The sequence below is a fragment of the Coturnix japonica genome, chromosome 7 (assembly GCF_054131305.1).
Source record: "Coturnix japonica strain WE chromosome 7, WE-NBRP24, whole genome shotgun sequence".
In the NCBI taxonomy this organism is placed as follows: Eukaryota; Metazoa; Chordata; class Aves; order Galliformes; family Phasianidae; genus Coturnix; species Coturnix japonica.
In genome coordinates, this window is record NC_140669.1 from 32,572,551 (window position 1) to 32,590,672 (window position 18,122).

The 18,122-nt window shown below is 42.7% G+C and overlaps 1 protein-coding gene and 1 long non-coding RNA gene across 2 annotated transcripts in view; one reads left to right on the forward strand and one right to left on the reverse strand.

Annotated features, from left to right (window-relative positions):
* Positions 1 to 18,122, reverse strand: part of LOC146760159 (uncharacterized) — an 89,659-nt gene that overhangs the window by 15,359 nt on the left and 56,178 nt on the right. The gene's annotated exons all lie outside the window — the stretch shown is intronic.
* On the forward strand, positions 12,285 to 17,896 carry LOC116653692 (uncharacterized). The gene is made up of 2 exons (XM_032445979.2): positions 12,285 to 15,291; positions 16,267 to 17,896. The coding sequence occupies exons 1-2, from the start codon at positions 14,751 to 14,753 to the stop codon at positions 16,302 to 16,304; spliced, it is 579 nt and encodes a 192-aa protein (XP_032301870.2). The 5' UTR covers positions 12,285 to 14,750; the 3' UTR covers positions 16,305 to 17,896.

The window sequence follows — 18,122 nt, forward strand, 5'->3', positions numbered from 1 at the left end:
TAACTCCACAAGGGAAGGTGTTATTCACTCCCTTGAAAGCTGCACAAAATACAACATTGGTCTTGCTGATACACTCTACAAGTATGCATTTTCCAGGAAATGGATACATATATTTATACATGCGTATATATTTACTTCAACATTGCTTATTTCTGCTCTCCCTCCAGCACAACAGCTCCACTGCCTTTTTCTGTGCAGCTCTTGGAAGCAGTTCACACAACATCACAAAGGGAATATTGCAAACTTCCGCACGAGATTCGCACGATCTATGGGGCTTGCCGTGGGAAGGGAAAGCACACATGTACCCAAGCCTTCTGAAGGTTCGGCCACGTTTTTGGAGACACAGAACTGGATCCTGGTATAAATTAACATTTGTCCATTCCCAGATGTTCGTTCCGCCTTGTTGCGACACCTCTTACCTACTTTCAGACTGACCTTGCACTGGTCTTGAGAATGTTCACGAGTTTTTCAGTCATTGTTAAGAACAAGGAAAAAGAAACAAACATCTGGTTAGCAGAGCTGCCAAGTGCACATTCCTTCATTGTTTTTCAACCTTTCAATCCCTTTGTTTTTTGCTAGAAATTCCGTTTGATAAACGTGCAGGGAGCCACAGGGCACTGATTAGATGAAATTCCAGCTCTGACCCACACCAGCTCCACCAGTGTTGACTCGGTGGAAGCACCACTGACATCCAATGACATCCACAGCCCCCATCCACAGCCAAAACTAGGAACAGTGCCCCGGAGAATCTATCCCAAGTGTGTTTATGTGTAGAGACCTCATCCCACTCCCTCTGAGGTCAACGGGAGATTTGCCACTGAATTCACTGGGGACGGGATGGGGCTTTAATATTGTTACTCCTCTGAAATGATGTTCAAGTTCACCCCCTGCCAAGATGTGGAGTTCTCAGTTTCTATCTCAGTAATGGTTTTTAATCGGAAACAATGATTTTATTGAATCTTGGCCTGAGGTGCTGGCACTGCCTGACAGAGCAGGTGGGATTGCTCCAACAAAAGCTCATGAAATATCAAGCTCACGTGACACAGCTTCACCTTCTCTACCTTTGCTGTACAAGATCTGGCCTGCCACACCTCCACATGGAAGCATCTTCTCTTGAACGTAACTGCTCAGAACTGGATGAATTCAGCCCTTGGTTCACACTGCTCAGATATTATCAACTCCCTAAGCTTAAGGAAAGGAACTGCCTTAGATGTCACCTGTGGCTTGATTAAGACCTAGGGCAGGCTGTACCACCTTCCAGGGACAACTGTCTTTGGAAGGAGCATGCTAAATTGTGGCCACATTTTCAGCTGAGGCCATGAAGCCAGGCACAAGAGCTCAGTGTGAAAAGCACCACTGACTACTTTCAGAGAGTTATCATAGGGAAAAGGTGAGGCACAAAAGAACAGCTACCTTCTCCATTGATGAGATATCTTAGCAGGGCATTGCATTAGTTGTTGCTTGGAATACCAAGGATCTGAGTATTTTAAAAGCTTCCCTCTGTTTTTTATTTACATGTGAGTGAGTCTGTGTCCTTGAAAAACAGATTTGAAGATCATTAATCTGAGACAAAAATCCAGGCAGACTTATGCAATGCTGTCCCACCCAGCTGTCAATCCTTACCGACCCCAATCTACGCACTGACTGACGCTCTAAGCAGGATTGTACCGGACTGGAAAGCCACTCATTTCCACCAGAGATGCCAAATCTGCGGTGTGGCTTTGTGATCCACGTTGACACCAGCCATAAGAAAAATTCTATTTTCTTCCAACTGGTCACTTCTATAAATGCCAAGTTTTGGGCAACACAATGTACGGCATTTCCAGCAAACCACTCAGTGACCTCATTTCAGTTGCCAGTTTGTTGTTGTTGTTGTTTTTTAATGCCTTTCTTTTAACTGTACATTTTAGATTAAGAAATAATAATTTTCTGCTGCCCGGTTCCTACACACAGGAGGTCTGAACAAGATGAATTTTTTTGGAGAGATGATAATCCCAAAGAAGGAGAAGAAAATAATGTTGGTAGAGCTTGAGAATACAAATGCAGAATGACCTTGGCAATACTAGACTTAGGCTGGTATTTCAGGAGCAATGCTCTTTTATGATCTTCAGGGGAGAACAGTGGTGCTCACATCTGGAAATGACACAATAGTTTGTCAAGAAAGATAGTCAGGTACGAACTACTGGCAAATTCAGTTCTGTGGAAGAAAAGCTGTTAAAACTTTCCTGAGTTTTCTATTAGTTCCATCTTTGGAGTCTTAGCAATTCACGGTAGTTTAACAGCCTCTTCAAACCAGCAAAAGCACACTCATAACATCTTTATAAAAGAAAAGGTTTTGGAAAGCCATTTTGACCAAGGCTTCTCTATATGAGGGAGCTACATTCAAGGCTTAGAAATTCTGCTTTGGTTTTGCACAGGTGTCCTCTCACTGACCCACAACTTCATTTTACTCTCCTCAAGAGGAAGACGAGAATCCCTGCTAAAATTATTCGTTTTCACAAAGAATATTTTCTTTGAGGAAATGGCCAGCACACGTGCTTTGCTTTCTCTAAAGACTCCCTTGAATACAGCACAAACTCTGTACTCCTGTAGCTAGGAGGTTTTTTTCCCCCAAAGACAGATATATATTAGTACCCTACAATACTCTCTTGTTTATTCTGTTGTGTTTCCCACAGGTGCTACTGAGCTCAGAAGACAGACCTCCCTTAGTTTCCACACTCACTTTCTCATAGCTCATTTGGATGTCTGATGTCCCTTGATCCTGTATCCCATTTCTCTCAAACCATCTTTTCTTCTGCAGAATATGAACCTCTATGACCAAAGCATAGGGTATTTGTTAGGTTGCAAAGATGTTTAATGCTTTGGGTTGCTTTTTCTTCAGATGCTTGCCTGCCACCACAAGAGTGTCACAAAATGTGAGATTTAGACCCAAGGCACAGCCCAGGGATGTTTTCTGGAGGCCACTACAGTCAGTCTCATAAGACAGCATCTGCCCTATGTTTTAGAAGGAAAAACAAACAAACACAGAATTAATTTGCGCAACATGTAATCGAATACAGTTGTTCTAAAGGCAAGAAAGAAGAGTTTCGTGCTGCCCTCCTAAAATCCATCCAGGACCCCACATCCATAAGCTCTGCCTGATGTGATCTTTTTCAGCTTCTTCATTGTATTTTCTGCATGTAGCTAAAGTTCCTTTTTCCCCTCATGGGGGTTTGCTAACCATAAGAGCTGCAGAGAGTACAGAAATATTAACAGCAGTTGACAGAAGAGCTCTCAGTGGGACACAGAGGCTCCTGGCTTACCACTCTGTGTACAGCCCTTAGGATAACGTATATCATCTTACTGTTATAATTATTATTGCTTTCATTAAAATGGAGGAGATGAGAGACCTGCAAGGGGTGGGGAGCCTGAAATCATGCATATTTTTTTTATGACACCCAATGCAACCCATGCTCCTAGCCAAAGCACCCAGGCAGTCTATCTCATCACAGTCAGCAGTAATAGTGGAAAAAGACCTGTAAGTTACTTGATAAAATGCCCCATTATGAGGTATTGTGGCCTCAGACGCAGGGGACCTCACAGCTATACCCAGGCTGGCTACAGCTGTTACATGGAGTTGCTGCATCTCAGTCCATGCTTGACTTGCTATTTTAGAGCACGCAGTTTGCCTTCCTTTTTTTCAAGAACACATTAAACAGAAAATCCTCTCAATTTTCCCCTGAAGAGGGTTTTTTTTTCCCATGCAAGGCAGTGCTTTAACACCATGAGCTCAGTCAATACAAGTATTTCACCCTGGGACTGACTATGTTTTCAGTCGGAGTATCTATTGCACTAAATAAACCCCATGGCTGTTGAAATGAAGGAGGCTGCACTCCAAGCCCCCTCCTGACTTTTCAGGGTTGCAGGATTGAGAACAATGACTCTGTTTCTTGTTGGCAGAGCTAAAGAAATCTTTGGCAGCAAGATGAGTCAGGGTAGGCAGAGAAGTGAACATCTGTCCATAGCTGAAGCAAGCAGAGCACAGTCGTAACCTCTCACACTACAAGAAAGGCACTACATTTCTTGGACCGTTATAATATTGATTCCAATGAGTTCTGATTAAGTCTTTCACATCTCTTGGCTAACATAGGTACAAAGCACCCCTGATTCCTAGGACAGTCAAGTGCAAACTAAGTGAATGCACATATATTTGTGTTGTACCTTTCAATCCTATTCAGACAAGAAATCAGCACGAACCACATGTTCCTCAAATGAGAGGATGTTTATTCACGTAGATGTCATCTCAAACATTGCAAAACACAGCCTTCCCACTTCTTCCCAATGCTGTGCAAGACCCATCATCTTCAAGTCAACATGTTCCGTTTTCAGAATGTTCCTCACTCAAACCCATTCTTGGCAGCTCCGCATACAGAAGTCACACGCACACAACTGACCTTGAGCAACACTGCCACCTCCAGCACTGTGTCCAGTGCACATTCTTCTGCACTGAGGTGTAGCATCTCATAATCTACAACAATGAATAGAAACATATTCATCTTCCTGATCTGTCTTCTTCTAATCTTTCTAGGAGTGTCCTATAGTCTATGACTGCTGACCTATTACCCAGTATTCCCAGAATGCATTAATCATTTTAAGTCATAATAATGTTTTCTAATGAAGAATAAGCTACAGCTGTTAAGGAAAGGCAAACGTTAGGCTAGTTTTTGTAGGCGTATTATGTAACAGTGCTACTTAGTGAACTCTATTTTGATGTGTGCAAATGACATTAATTAGCACAAGCAGAAGGTTAGCTTTATGACTCTGAGCATTTTCATCTAATTAGATACATAGGAGACACTTGTGGATGCTAAAGAACAACACACTCAGTGAAAGCTCCATTGGAATCAATGGGAGGCAATGGTTAGGCAATGGGGTAAACTCTTCAATGGACTAGATCTTTACCCAGGATGGTAACTTGAGTTGTTCCCAGACTATTAGCCCCACACAACTTTTCATCTCCTCCATTAGGAATCATTTTCTACTAGTTAAGGATCAAAAAACACCAAGTGAAGCTGCAGTGACTGCCATCCTCTAAGAACAGGTAAGACATATCTGTTAGGACTAAGAAGGTGCCATTGGACACTCAACAGAGAAAGAAGAGAGGTTGTGTGGCTTCTTGGCATCCTTTGCAGCATCACTGTCCAGCAGACAAACAGCCAAACGTATTTCCCAGATTTGGGGTGTTTTTTAATGTTATTTTAAAAAAATACTTTTATTTGTGCAATATATCTAATTTTCTAGTACTGCTGCATTGATTCTGACTGAGCTGTATGCCTACGACTGATACTAATTCCTGTGTTCATCAGTGCATTAGTCCATCAGAAGAACACAAACACAAAGTGATTTCAGTCATAGTTATTTTAGACTACAGTTACTAAATCTTCAGCTATGGAGCCAAAATTCAGTTAGGCAGCCACAGGTAAGAACTATGTTTTACCCCTTCTATTGCAGTTGGACAGGTGCAGGGGTTATGCTTTGAAGCACCATGCTGATCAGACTGGGATCACACCTACTAAACCACCTGGCCAAGTTCACATTAAGTTGAGCTCTGATGATCTGAAAAGCCTATCTGAAAGGTAATTTACATTCATCAACTGAAATAATCATAACTTATTCCCATTTCCGCTCAAAACTTCCATACATAAACTTTTCACCTATGCTCTCTGCTCACACATAGTTTTGCAGAAAAGCTGTCCTAAAGGTTAAGCTGGTTGGAGAAATATGTATCATATATATGCTTTCACATGGAGGAGAAGACAGCTCTACTGTGCTCTTCTCAAGACTCATCTATCAGCCATTCCTGGGGCCAGTGGGGCCATGAAACTCAACAGCCTGCCTAGAACCTAGAGTTATACAGACCTGGGGTTATACAGGACATATTTCCCTCACCTAAAAGCCAGCCAGCATGATGGGAGTTCAGACATGATGTGCAAGTGTATTTGTTTAATAACATGGCCTCTCAGTTCCACTGGTAGGAACTTAAACAGGGCTGGCTGTCATAAAAGCTTGACTGCTCTCTGATAATGCCCTGCAGCACACAGGCTCTGGCTGCAAAATATTTTGTTGACACCTAAGACCTCCACTCCTCTGAGGCAATAAAAAGGCAGATAAATAACCAACAGGAGCCAGAAAGTGCAAGGGGGCAAATGCATCCGATTAGAGTTTCCGCAGCTTTGCTTTAATGCTAGGAGTTATCATGAAAATGGCCAAATGAAGAACCAGCACTATTTTTTTGTGTGTGGACATGAGAAAGTTTGTTCTCTTTCATTGTGGGTTTCACTGGTATTTCCACCAAGAAGGACAGTGCTTTGAAGCTGGAGGCTGGGTATGTTCCTTAGGAACTGGGGGTGATTCCAGAACGCAATTATATTATTAGTCCAAATAAAGCATGACATTTCCTACTACAGCACATCCAGAAGGAATTTTTACATAGTTTTTAAGACCCCAGAGTCACTTCAGCCCAGTGCAGGCAGCCAGTCACGCTGGAATACCAGCTGCTCCAAAGAGCAAGGACTAGTTAAAAGAATTAAGTGTTTAAAACTTCTTTTAACTTTTCTTTGTCTTGCTTCACTGGTTTCCACTAAACCGAATAGATGAAGTTACTGCATCATAAGCAATAGTTGAATTACAACCATGAGCATACTTTTCTTTGGTGAACTTGTAGAGAAAACGAACACCATTTCTTTTTCACATACCTGAGGAATAAAAGCACTCATGGAGAGGAATCTCTCCCACAGGGAACCCTGGTGTACTTTGCAGTAGTATTTTATTAAGAGCTGGAGAGTTCAAGGGTCTCACAAATGTAAGTTTTCAATTAGCTTTCCATTATGTCCCAAACAGTCTCTAAATACTCAACTAAACTTTAATCCAATCACTTGATTTGACTCCAAGCATGATTTATCTTTTAATCATCATCCGTTCAATGAGGGGGAAAAGAAAGCAAACTTGTTCTTGGCTCATCATGACTCATACATGAATTTACTGCGATCAGAGTTGTGTTTTCCTTTTGGCTGATGCCTTGGCAAGTGCGAGCATTGGCTCTGGCTTTCTGTTTCAGTATGATCATTCCTGCTCATTCCCCATCCCCCTTCAAAATGTTGAATAACACTACATGTTTGTCCTTTATACCTTTTCCCACTGAGGCATGTGATTTTTTTTTCCCCTTAGTGTTTCATTAATCAAAACTGTCTGCTATTTGACCTGCACTCACAATATAAAACACGTTTTTAAGAGGGAGCTCACTATTTTAAATGAACGGTATTGGTTTTTTTATCTGGGAGGATGTGTTATAGAGAGAGCACAACAACAACATGACACAGACAGCAAGTACCTTCTGGTATTTGTCATGCAGCCAACACAGCATACAGACAAGCTCTCTGGAGGAGCTTCATGGTGCCACTTCTTCTTCTGGGAGCTGCAGCATCCCATTCCCCAGCTACAGCTACATCAGTTTACAGCTTACCTCCCAGAGACACCTCAGCCACATGCTTTTGTCTTTGTGCAATAGCCACAGTTAAATGCACCTTACCAGATAAAATAAGTGCACCCAACTTTTGCCCACGAGTGGCACGACCTGCAGAGCCTTTGAGGCTTTCAGAGTTGTGTAACATCTCCCACGCATTATTATTCATGTTAGTGGCTGGTGAAACAGTTCCAGCTGACAGAGTTTGCATAAACTGCTTTCATCGTAATTCACTGGCTGCCCAGAACTGTGAAGCAGCAGAACTCTCCACAGCAGACACGTTTCTCAAGAGATTTTCCATTGAAGTGTTCTTTACCAATCACAATGGCTAGAAATACTGGACAAATTCCTTCAGGCTGCCACCAGCTCAAATTTTGATGCAAGGCTAATTGTGCTTGAGCGTCTTTTCTGAATGCTGTTTCAGGTTACTAGAAAGGCCCTATGTCACTTCAAGTGACATTCATCTCCTGAAAATTGGTGTAGAGGCTAGATCCCTTCATTCATATTTGAAAAAGAAAAACGAGGCTACTGGGAAGCAATTAATCTCAATGCCCTCTTCTAATTTGCTGCCAGCACTGGTCTCGGGAGCTGTCTCACTCAGTTCCATTGTCAGCATCTGCTTTGTAGGCAGCTCCAATTAGGCAGGATGACTTCATGATCCAGCTATCCCCAGCCAGCAGGTAGTGGGTGGTATGTGCCTCACCGATCTTTGCTTGTTGGTTTGTCTCTACCGGTCCCTTTCACAGCTGCTGTTGTGCATCCTAGCTGCTGGCAGAGTTCCTGCCTGTGGCCCAGTTATTCCCAGTGTTTTAGCTATTGAGAAGGGTGTATTCTACCTCCATAGGACCCACTAATTAGTTCCCAGTGCCAGATTGTGTTTTAAATCTGACTTTTCAGACTATGGCACTTGTCATTGTAAGTCTTCAGCTAGGAAATCAGATGTAAGCCTTCAGTAAAGGCAATAATAACCTATCAGCCTTCACAGATCATTTGGTGGTCTTGGAGACTTTGAGTCAAGACTGGATGCATCTTTATAAAAATATTCTTTTGCAACAAGAAAATCCCACTGGGCTTGAGGCCAGAGTTGCTGGGTAACAACTGAAGGTGTGTGCTATCACGGCAATCAGAATAGAGCATCATAATGATTCCCTTCTGGGTTTAAATCCTATGAAAATTCACTTCTTGTTAATGCTGAATTCATAGAGCAGGAATTCACACTTGGGATCCTACCCAAGAAAACTGGCAGCCAACACAGCAGATCTGAATACTTCACTACTTTTACAGTGGGAGACTGCATTTGTGCTGCTGGGAATGGCTCTCAGATCTTTTACTTTGATCCTCATTTTTTGCCACTGCCTTTTTTTTCTCTCAGTCAAGGAATCATAACCTTCCTGTTCTGCAGAGCTGCCCTAGAGAATAGTGCCCTGTTAATCATCTCTGGTTCAGTGCTAGGAGGGAAGTGTTGGAGATGGAAAATTAAACTTATTTTTGACACACAGTTATTCATCTGATCCGCATCTTCTCAAGACTTGAGCTCAGCCTTCATTGGTGTGAAACACACCCCTTTCACAAACAGAATGACCACTCCCCACGCTGCTGGCTCTTCTATATTTCCCAGACATGACCTGGTAGAAAAAAAGCAGGAAATGCCAAAACATAGAGTGAGCTCACCATCAGCTGAGCATCCCTGAAAGAGCATTGTGATGGTGGCCTGCTATCCTCTCAACCCACTGGGCAATAATAAGCAACTAAGGTTCTTCTCTCCCCTCCTGCAGTGTTATGCTAACATTATGCGATAGCTCTGCATGAAGAGCAGGTTTTGGGTGTGCTCATTCTGCCCTCTGTGTACACACATTTGAGGTGGCTGGTAACAGCCAGGGAGAAGGAGTTCCTGGCTGGAGAGCAGAGCTGAAGCATCTCACACACATGGAGGCTTTCCGAAGCTATTGTTCTCATTTTATAGTGTGAACATGTGCTGGCTTCCCATAAAGCAGCAACAGCTGTCAGTCAAACAGACATCACTCTGTAAATCTGCCCCAGCAACTCTGTTTCCAAACCCTGGGTCTCCAGGCAGGTTTATGAGGTGCCGCCTGCACGATTAACTAGTGCAGAGAATCGCAGTGCAGGTGCAGTGAGCAGGAGGGAGCAGGGCTGGGGGGAGCAGGGGAGCAGGCTTCAGCCATCAGGGTCTGCCATCAGCCTGGACTTCAAGCCCTGCTCACTGGGCGGGTGCTTGGTGAGGGCCTTGGGTTCCAAAGTCCCACAGATTTTACACATAAATGGGAAAAACCACAGGGTTTCTGATAGAGGTGTAATCTAGAGATGCATGAGCATGGGTCTCTTCTCTCTGTCCTAGCCTTTTGTTGGACCATGGTGTTTCTCCCCATCTAAAGAAAGCCATTAATAACTGCACTAGCTGTAACATGGACTGAAATTATTCCTCTCCCCAGAGCTATTTGTCACAAATTACAGAGGTATGGATGTTCATGAGCACTATCTGCAGTCTCTGGAGGATGTCTTATGTTAACCTTCCTGTGTTATCTTTCAGGTGGCTGAGGAAGACACCATGCAATGCAGGACAAGCAATCCTCCTAAGGCCATCACACAAGGAACTTTCATTCAGAAGTTTCCATGAGCACTTCACCTCCCTTGAGATCCAAACTGCAATTAAGAATAAGCTGATGTATGTATTGTGTCCTAAAGAAAGCCATTTGCTTGAATTAGCAGTCACAAGCCCCATTGCAATGACTTGGAGGAGGAACTATTTGTCAGCAACTGTCCAAAGGTCATCCCCTGACTCAAAATGCTCTGTGAAAAAGGGGGAAACCACGAGTGACTGTTTTTATTAGACATAATAACTTCCTTCTCCTAAGGAGACTGGGATTAATTTTCAGTATCAGCTATTAGCTATAGCTATTTTCAGCTATCACTTTTAAACACCAAAGACTTTGAAAGCAAAGACTATCTTGACTAGTTTACATTAATAAAGAAATAAATCAAAGTTGAATGAACAATCATTCACCAGTGCCTTTCCCCACAAACTCTGACATCTGATGGTTCTGCCCTGTGAATGATAAAGGCCCTATTGCTTTTTTTCACTGAAAATCAACATCCTGTGTATGCTATGATAGTTTCATTTTGCAATTATTTGAGCAGCTCAGAAATAGACATTAGTTCTTTGAAATTCTCTTGCTCTGGAAATCCTCCTTCTGCTTTTCATTACGCTGTTATATTTGTTCTCCTTTTAGGTTAAGAAGAAGCACATTCAATTGTTAAATTATAATACTTGCACTCTTATTTTTTGCCCCCCAGCATTTCACATTGTGTCCGGTACTTCAGGAACACCAAGCATAGCATATGGCTCAAAAGAAGGTATAGGGACTCAATGGTCCACCTCTTTCATGCAGAGAGATCAAGCAACCAATTGCCAGGTCAGTTCAGATACTGCAAATCCCCCTGAGCAGCTGTAGTTCAGCACTATCATTACTAATGTTTGTTGAATAAGTTATGCCACTGAGTGCTACACTCTCTCACTTGGATAATTCATTCTCCCAAGTTCATTTGGGATCCAATCCCCATCTAGGCCAATAAACACAGTGTAAATATAAATAATGAACAGATAAATTCCCAAACAACCTCTGAATACTCTCAATGACTTCAGTAGGAATATTCCCTGAAAGCAGGCTTATACTCAAGCTCTGTGAAAATCCCAGAATCTACCATAGATAGATTTGTTTAGGTGATGGCGAGAGCAAATAGAATGTAAGAAAGTAGCTCCCAGAATGAATATCCTTCCTGTTGTAAAAATCTAAGACTGCTTCATGATACTTAATGTGAACAAGTTTATGGGGCCGGATAACATGCATCCCAGGGTTGTGAAGGAGCTGGCTGACGTGGCTGCCAATCCATTCTCCATTGAAAAGTAATTGCTGTCAGGCCGAGTCCCAGGTGACTGGAGAAAAGGAAAGGAAAAGCCTCTAGGAAATTTAGATTATTTGTTTCACATAAATTCTTTACTCAGAGGGTGGTGATGCACTGGAACAGGTTGCCCAAAGAGATTGTGGATGCTTCATCCCTGGAGGCATTCATAGCCAGGCTGGATGTGGCTCTGGACAGCCTGATCTGGTGGGGGTAACCAGCCCTAAGCTGGGGGTTGAAACTAGATGTTCTTTAAGGTTACTTCCAACTTAAGCTATTCTATAATTCTATGATTTTATCAATCTATTATTCTACAAATTGGGAAAACTATTCAGGGAGACATGGTTGCCTAAACCTTCAGAATTCAAATCAAAATCCAAGTGGTCCAGGCTCCATTGTCTAACACAGACATAAGAGATATACTGACTCACAAACTGGCTGTCATTAGCCACTACTGATGAAAATGACCAATAACCAAATTTTGTCTCTAGATCCGGCTCAGTTTGAGGATGATTTGGGGGAAATGACTGTTGAGTAGATCCTGAATTTACACTTCATAATTAACAGCATTCTCCCCCAAACTTTGTACTGGTTCCACTTTGTTTATTGTTTGAGACTCCTTAACCATATCTTCCAGATATGGAAAGTGCAAAAATGATCCAATCAGTGGTATTTTATCTCCCCATGTGGCAAAATCAGGGTCAGAAACATCAAGAGTTCAGCAAGTCTGAAGCTGTGATAACGTTGGTTTGTGTGAGGCATGGGAACCTCAATTTCTCTTCTGAGGCCTGATCTCTTTCATAGTTGGCTTTCTAAGGGAAAATCTTTTCTTATTTTTTTCTCCCTCTTCCACTCCCCTTCCCCCACCTCTGCTTTGTCCAGAGACTTTCTAAGAAAGCCAAATTCCCCTGAACATGCTAAAAGATGGTTTGCTGGAACATCTGCTTTCCATCTGTGGAGCCAGACATATCCCTAGGCAACACTATTAGCAGAGATGGATCTGGAAGGGAACATTAAGCACTGAAGAAGCATCTGCTGAGATAGAGGAACCCAGCACATAAAGCTAACCATGTTATTTGCCAGGTATCCTTGTTTCTAACCATTGCTCCCAGTGGACAACCATCTCTTCCATATTCCTATTCAGGAGAAGACCTGCTGTTTTCTTGCTGATTTAAGTATTTTCAAGTGCCTTACTTTTGTGCCTCAGGTGATCAAATGAGAACTACCAAGTGCTCAGTTAAAAAGTGGCTGTTGAAATGTATAAGTACTTAAAAGGGAATCCTAAATCTGGGAACTGCAAAGCACCTACAAGAAGTCAACAACACAGCAGCAACTCTGCAGAGGTATTCTGAGTAGAGTTAGTGCAGCGTGCAAAGGTGAGGAGCTGAGATAAGAAGGCTTTTCCAGTCTTCGTTTTCTGCATAGCAGTGCCCAAATCTGCTTAGTAGTGTATAGAAAGGACTCCTGGGATCAGACATGCAGCTTCAGTGCCATGCATGGGCAACAGAGAAAAATAGTGATTTCTTTGAGACCATTGCTTGCACATAACACTGGAAAATACAGTTATATAGTTTAAAAGACAATGTTGTAGAACGACCTCTGGGTTGACTGGCTCAAATTTAACTCTCAATTCTGTCACCTGAAACTGTGGCCATTTCTTTCACCTCTCCCAGACACATCCTACTCTGTAAGTGCTTTGTCCCTTGTTGTGATTCATAGGAGACACTGTCTGTCACTATGGAGTTTGAGGGCATCATGATAAGGATAGGAGCCTGAAGCACGGCTAGCTGGGGAAGACCTCACATTGAATCACAAGTTTCAGAAAGAACTCCTTGCTTTCTAAGCTCCTTCTCAGAGAGGGAACTAGGTGTGGCTAAGTCTAGACTTAGCCCCAGACTTTGACTCTGCTAAGTGACTGCACACATCATCCTTTAAATGCAAAACATAGTCTAAGTTTGGTCTCTCAAGTACTTTTGTTGAAACAGTTCTAGGAAGTCAAAAAAAGATTGTTTATTGAGGTAAATATAAGAGATTCAAAATTGCCATTGATAATTTTACTAGCTACATTAGTGCTAAATAAATATCTTAGCTATCTTAACAAGGCTTGTGTTCTTAATTTAACATCGAACCCTCACTCAGAAACAGGACATAGCTTTTTGTGTGAAGTTAATCATTTTATAGAGTTGATAGAAGTGCTTAATGCCATGCTTCAGGAAAATCATCCAGGCTTTCTCTAACTTAAAATATGTGTCTTTTCCATTAATTTAAGTAATTAAGATACCACTTAAACTGCTTCTGAAGGAATTTAAATAGTCACTTAAGAATTGCAGAACTCAAGGAGGCTGAATTTGCATTGCAAACTTGATTTTAATTTCTGGTGGTGCTTAACACATTTCATCCCATTTGTTCATTATCACAGGAAGAAAAGTCACAAATTGTCATATTTGACAATTCCCACTGTCCTGGTTTCCAGCATTTCTCAAGATGCGACCCACCTGTTAATCATTTGAGGACTACATTTGTGACTGGTGCAGTATCTGCAAATTCCAAGTGCTTAGTATGGTCTGAGAAGAACTACAAAATACCTACAGCATCCAAAAGATGCGTAATTTGTGTATGAATCAGAAAATACAGCAAATATATTGGTGTTGGTTTACTCAATGTGAGGTAAGACTGTTTTCCATTTTAACATCACATATCTTTATTCCAACCACTCTCCCACTAGAAGTGCAGAAGATGCAACTGGCTTCTGCTGTCAAAAAGGGCATAGTCACATGTTTCTGACAGCATTACAATAGGGTTTTGTTTGTCCTGTTATAGGAGAATGTGGGGCTATTAACACTTAACCAGAAAGATAAAGAACTGTAGTTTGTTTCCTCATTCAGTTACTGCCTACTGAAACCAACAACAGTAACAATAATGTCCCAGTGTGAACCCCCCTCTAAACAGTAGACAGAGAGATTGAACTGCTTCAATGGGTCTTCCAGCAGAAAGGTAATAGAAAATTTGTTCTCATTTATTGCACTCATTCATATTCTTCTGTAGTGAATAGCTAATAAAAAGAGAAGCACATATGCTAATTACCTTTGAGTGTAGAAGAATAGGATCCTTCCCCTGCTGAGGAGCCAAGAAGTATATAAATCATGAGTCGTACTTGGATTTGTAACTAGGGGAACTTTTGCAACAATCTTCCACAAGGACACAAGCAGGACTCTGCCCCAGACAGGTATTAAGGGGGCATTAATGAACATGGAACATAATTTTCCTAATATCTGTTAGTTTGAAGTCTGAAATACTTCAATTAACTTGATTCAGACTGCTGGATCAGAGAATGGAGGAACCTTGTTACAGCTTCGAGGAGGAAGAAACCACTTCTGAATTTCTCCTCTGGGATCAAGATCCTAATGATGAACTCCAGCTAGACAACATCCTTCTGGACTATTCCTCCCTGGCAGACCATTTGTTCCCTTGGCCTCCCTCTGCCAGCCCACCCACAGCCCCCACTAGCCCGGTAGCCCCGCCGAGCCCGTTCGACGTAGCGCCGGAGCGGGCGCTGGGTGCTGAAGTGGACAGCTCCCCTCCGCCCGGCCCCGCCGCGCCGAGCCCCGGCAGCGCCCACCGCCGGGCCGCCAACGTCCGCGAGAGGAAGAGGATGCTCAGCATCAACTCGGCCTTCGATCAGCTCAGGTGCCACGTTCCGACTTTCCCATACGAGAAGCGGCTCTCTAAGATCGACACGCTCCGCCTGGCCATCGCGTACATCGCTCTCCTTGGAGAGATCCTGCTCTCTGGCTGCGAACCCAAATCCTACGTGGAGCAGTGCCTGAAGAGCAGTTTGCAAAGCCACCGCCAGGCAATCTGGAATACAAGTGGTGAGCAAAACAATTACTTTTCTTTTCAGAGATTGTTGAAATCCTTTGGGTTGCCAGGGAGAGGGAATCTACCAAATCGATTTTGAATATCGCTGGTCACATTCAACTATCTATGACTGTTTAAAGATTATCTTGAGTTTCTCAGACATGTTACAGTTTGACATTGAGAACTATGTTACACAAGAATTTTGCACTCTAATTTCAGATTTAATTTCAAGTATAATGGAGTGGATATGTTTGCAGTTATATTTTACAAGACTATTTATACTTTAAAACAAAAAGCTGACATTCTATTCTCTATTTGGCTTGTAAGGGTTTGAATTTTCTACTTGCTTCCACCATTATATCACTTCATCTGTCCACTGTACACTGAAGACAAGAAATTTCCTAAGTGCCCCATGAGTAAGAGTGCAAGCAACAGGTCTTTAGGTGACTTTTCATACCTACCAGTGCAGAAGGAGCCAAGGTGGATTTTCAGTAGTTCTTGGCACTTTGCACTGTACGATAATTAACATCATTTCTAATTTGGGCCCCTCATAGTTTAGGTTCCTTAGGATGTCACATTTTGGAAATGGGCTTGGAAACAGATCAGCCTTCAATAAGTGCAACATAATAAGAGAAAAATCATTGTGAAAGAATAACTCACAGGGAAGTGTCAAAGGGACAGAGCCCGCTTGGGAAAAGTGATAGAAGTTAATTAAGTCTTCATTACAACTCTCCAAAGTGTTGAGAACTTTTTGTTTTGTTTTCCAGCTGCCTCCACCCCTAACAGACAAGTCAGTTGATTTAAAACAAAGCAAACATCTCTCATAGGTATCAAGTCTTTGTCAGGAGAAGAGCTCCACTTGAAAACAACTGAACGAACAAGGTCAATTTTCTGGAGAGGCTGAATGTGTTAAACTCTAATGTAAATGCTTTTAAAGTAATGTGGTGTGTGCCTACTTTGTTTTCCTTTCTTCCTTCTGTTTGGTGCAGATCTGACAGCCCGCCTGTCTTGGATAAAGTGGGATTAAGAAATACCCAGAAGAAATACCTCTAAAGGCAACATAGTGCTAACCTGATGACCTGACTGCTAGGTACCAGCTGTTAAATTCTCAGTACTGCAAGCAAATACATGGCACTTGCAACTATACTAAGGGTTGCTGATCACTTTCCTTCTGCACATCCAACATTCAGACTCTTTTAGTGTCATTTCACTGCTGTTTAGCACCTTCTGCTTTCTTTCTCCTACTTTCTCGCACATTTATAGACTGCTCTTACATGAAAACAAAGGAAAACTATCACTACCAACAAAAAAGCATTAAAAATCAGTGCCATCTCATTCACAGTATAAACACCTGGAGACTGCTGTCCTGTTCAGTCAGGATGATGTCCAAATCACATTTTCAGTGCATGGGAAAATATATCCCTGCCCTCAAGAACAAGCTAAGCAATTCTCACTGTAAGCTATTGCTTGGCTTAAGATGTCCAGGGCAATAACTGTAACAGTTGCCAGTTATTCAGTGCACAGAGAACATGAAAGGTCCAATTTCCAGACATTTCTGTTTATCTCTCCCAAGTTTCCCTTGCCTTCCTTCTTATATGAGAACTTTAGGATTTCCAAATCCAAACAGTTCCATATATAAAACCAACAATGGCTGTTAGTGCTCGCACCTCCTTCATTTCACCCTGATGGTTCACACAGAGACAGTACCTGCTTTTTGATGTCTTCTATAACAATACTCCTTCCTTCAGGTTTGTGAATTGTTTTAAGGATGTCCTAGTTAGCTCATGTTGCTCCAGGAACAATTAGAAAGGCTCTGCTAAATATGTCCAATACCAAATTTCCCCCACTTTCCTGCTGAAACAGATCAGAGAGGCAAAACAATATGCTCACATTTGGCAAACAATTACCAAAGAGTTGTTTACACAGAAGAGCCATCTCATTCTGCACCCCGTGGGTACAATAAAGGTTTTCATATTAGCAGAAATAAAAACAACTCTAAAACAACCCTGCAGCCATCAAGGTCAGTGCAGAAGAAGGGAAGGAGATGTTTCAGGCATGCAGCAGCAGTTCCCTGTTGCCCAGGGGAGACCCGTGATGGAGGAGACTGTCCCCTTGCAGCCCATGGACACCACCTAGAACACATCTCCCTACACAGCTGTGGTGGAGCCTGTGGTGCAGCAGTGGATGTGGCTTGAATGAGGCTGCAGCCCATGGAGCCCCTGCAGGAGCAGCCCTGGGAGCTGATGCCTGCAGTGCAGCAGGAGGCCTGCAGGAACTGTTGCCCTTGGGAGCTGTGCTAGAGCAATGCCTGAGGGATGGCCCTGTGGTATGGAGCTGTGTTGGAGCCATACTTGAAGAGCTGCAGCCTGTGGGAAACCCATACAAGATCAGCTGGGGAAGGATGACTTCCATGGAAGGGACCCACATGGAACAGGGGAAGAGAATGACCACGGAGGAACAGTAGAGATGATGTATTACGGGCTGCCCACAGCCCCATCCTGTGCCACTCAGAAGAAGACAGTAAGTGAAGGTGTATAGTGTGAAGGAGTTTCAGTTTGCTTTTAGTTCTCCCTGCTCTCACTTGGTAGCAATACGCAATAAATTACATTTATCTCTCAACACTGTGTCTGTTTTGCCCATGATAGTAACTGAAGAGTGATTTCCCTGCACTTACCTCAACACCTGAGCCCTCTTTCATTGTATTTTCTCCCCAGTTCCTTCATGGTGGGGGCCGAGAGAGCAGTAAAGTTTAGCTGCCTGTCAGGGTCAAACCACCACACAGATACTTGGCCCTTCTGTCAAGGATCTCCAAAAGCCTGTCTGGAGCCTTAAGGAAATGAAACCA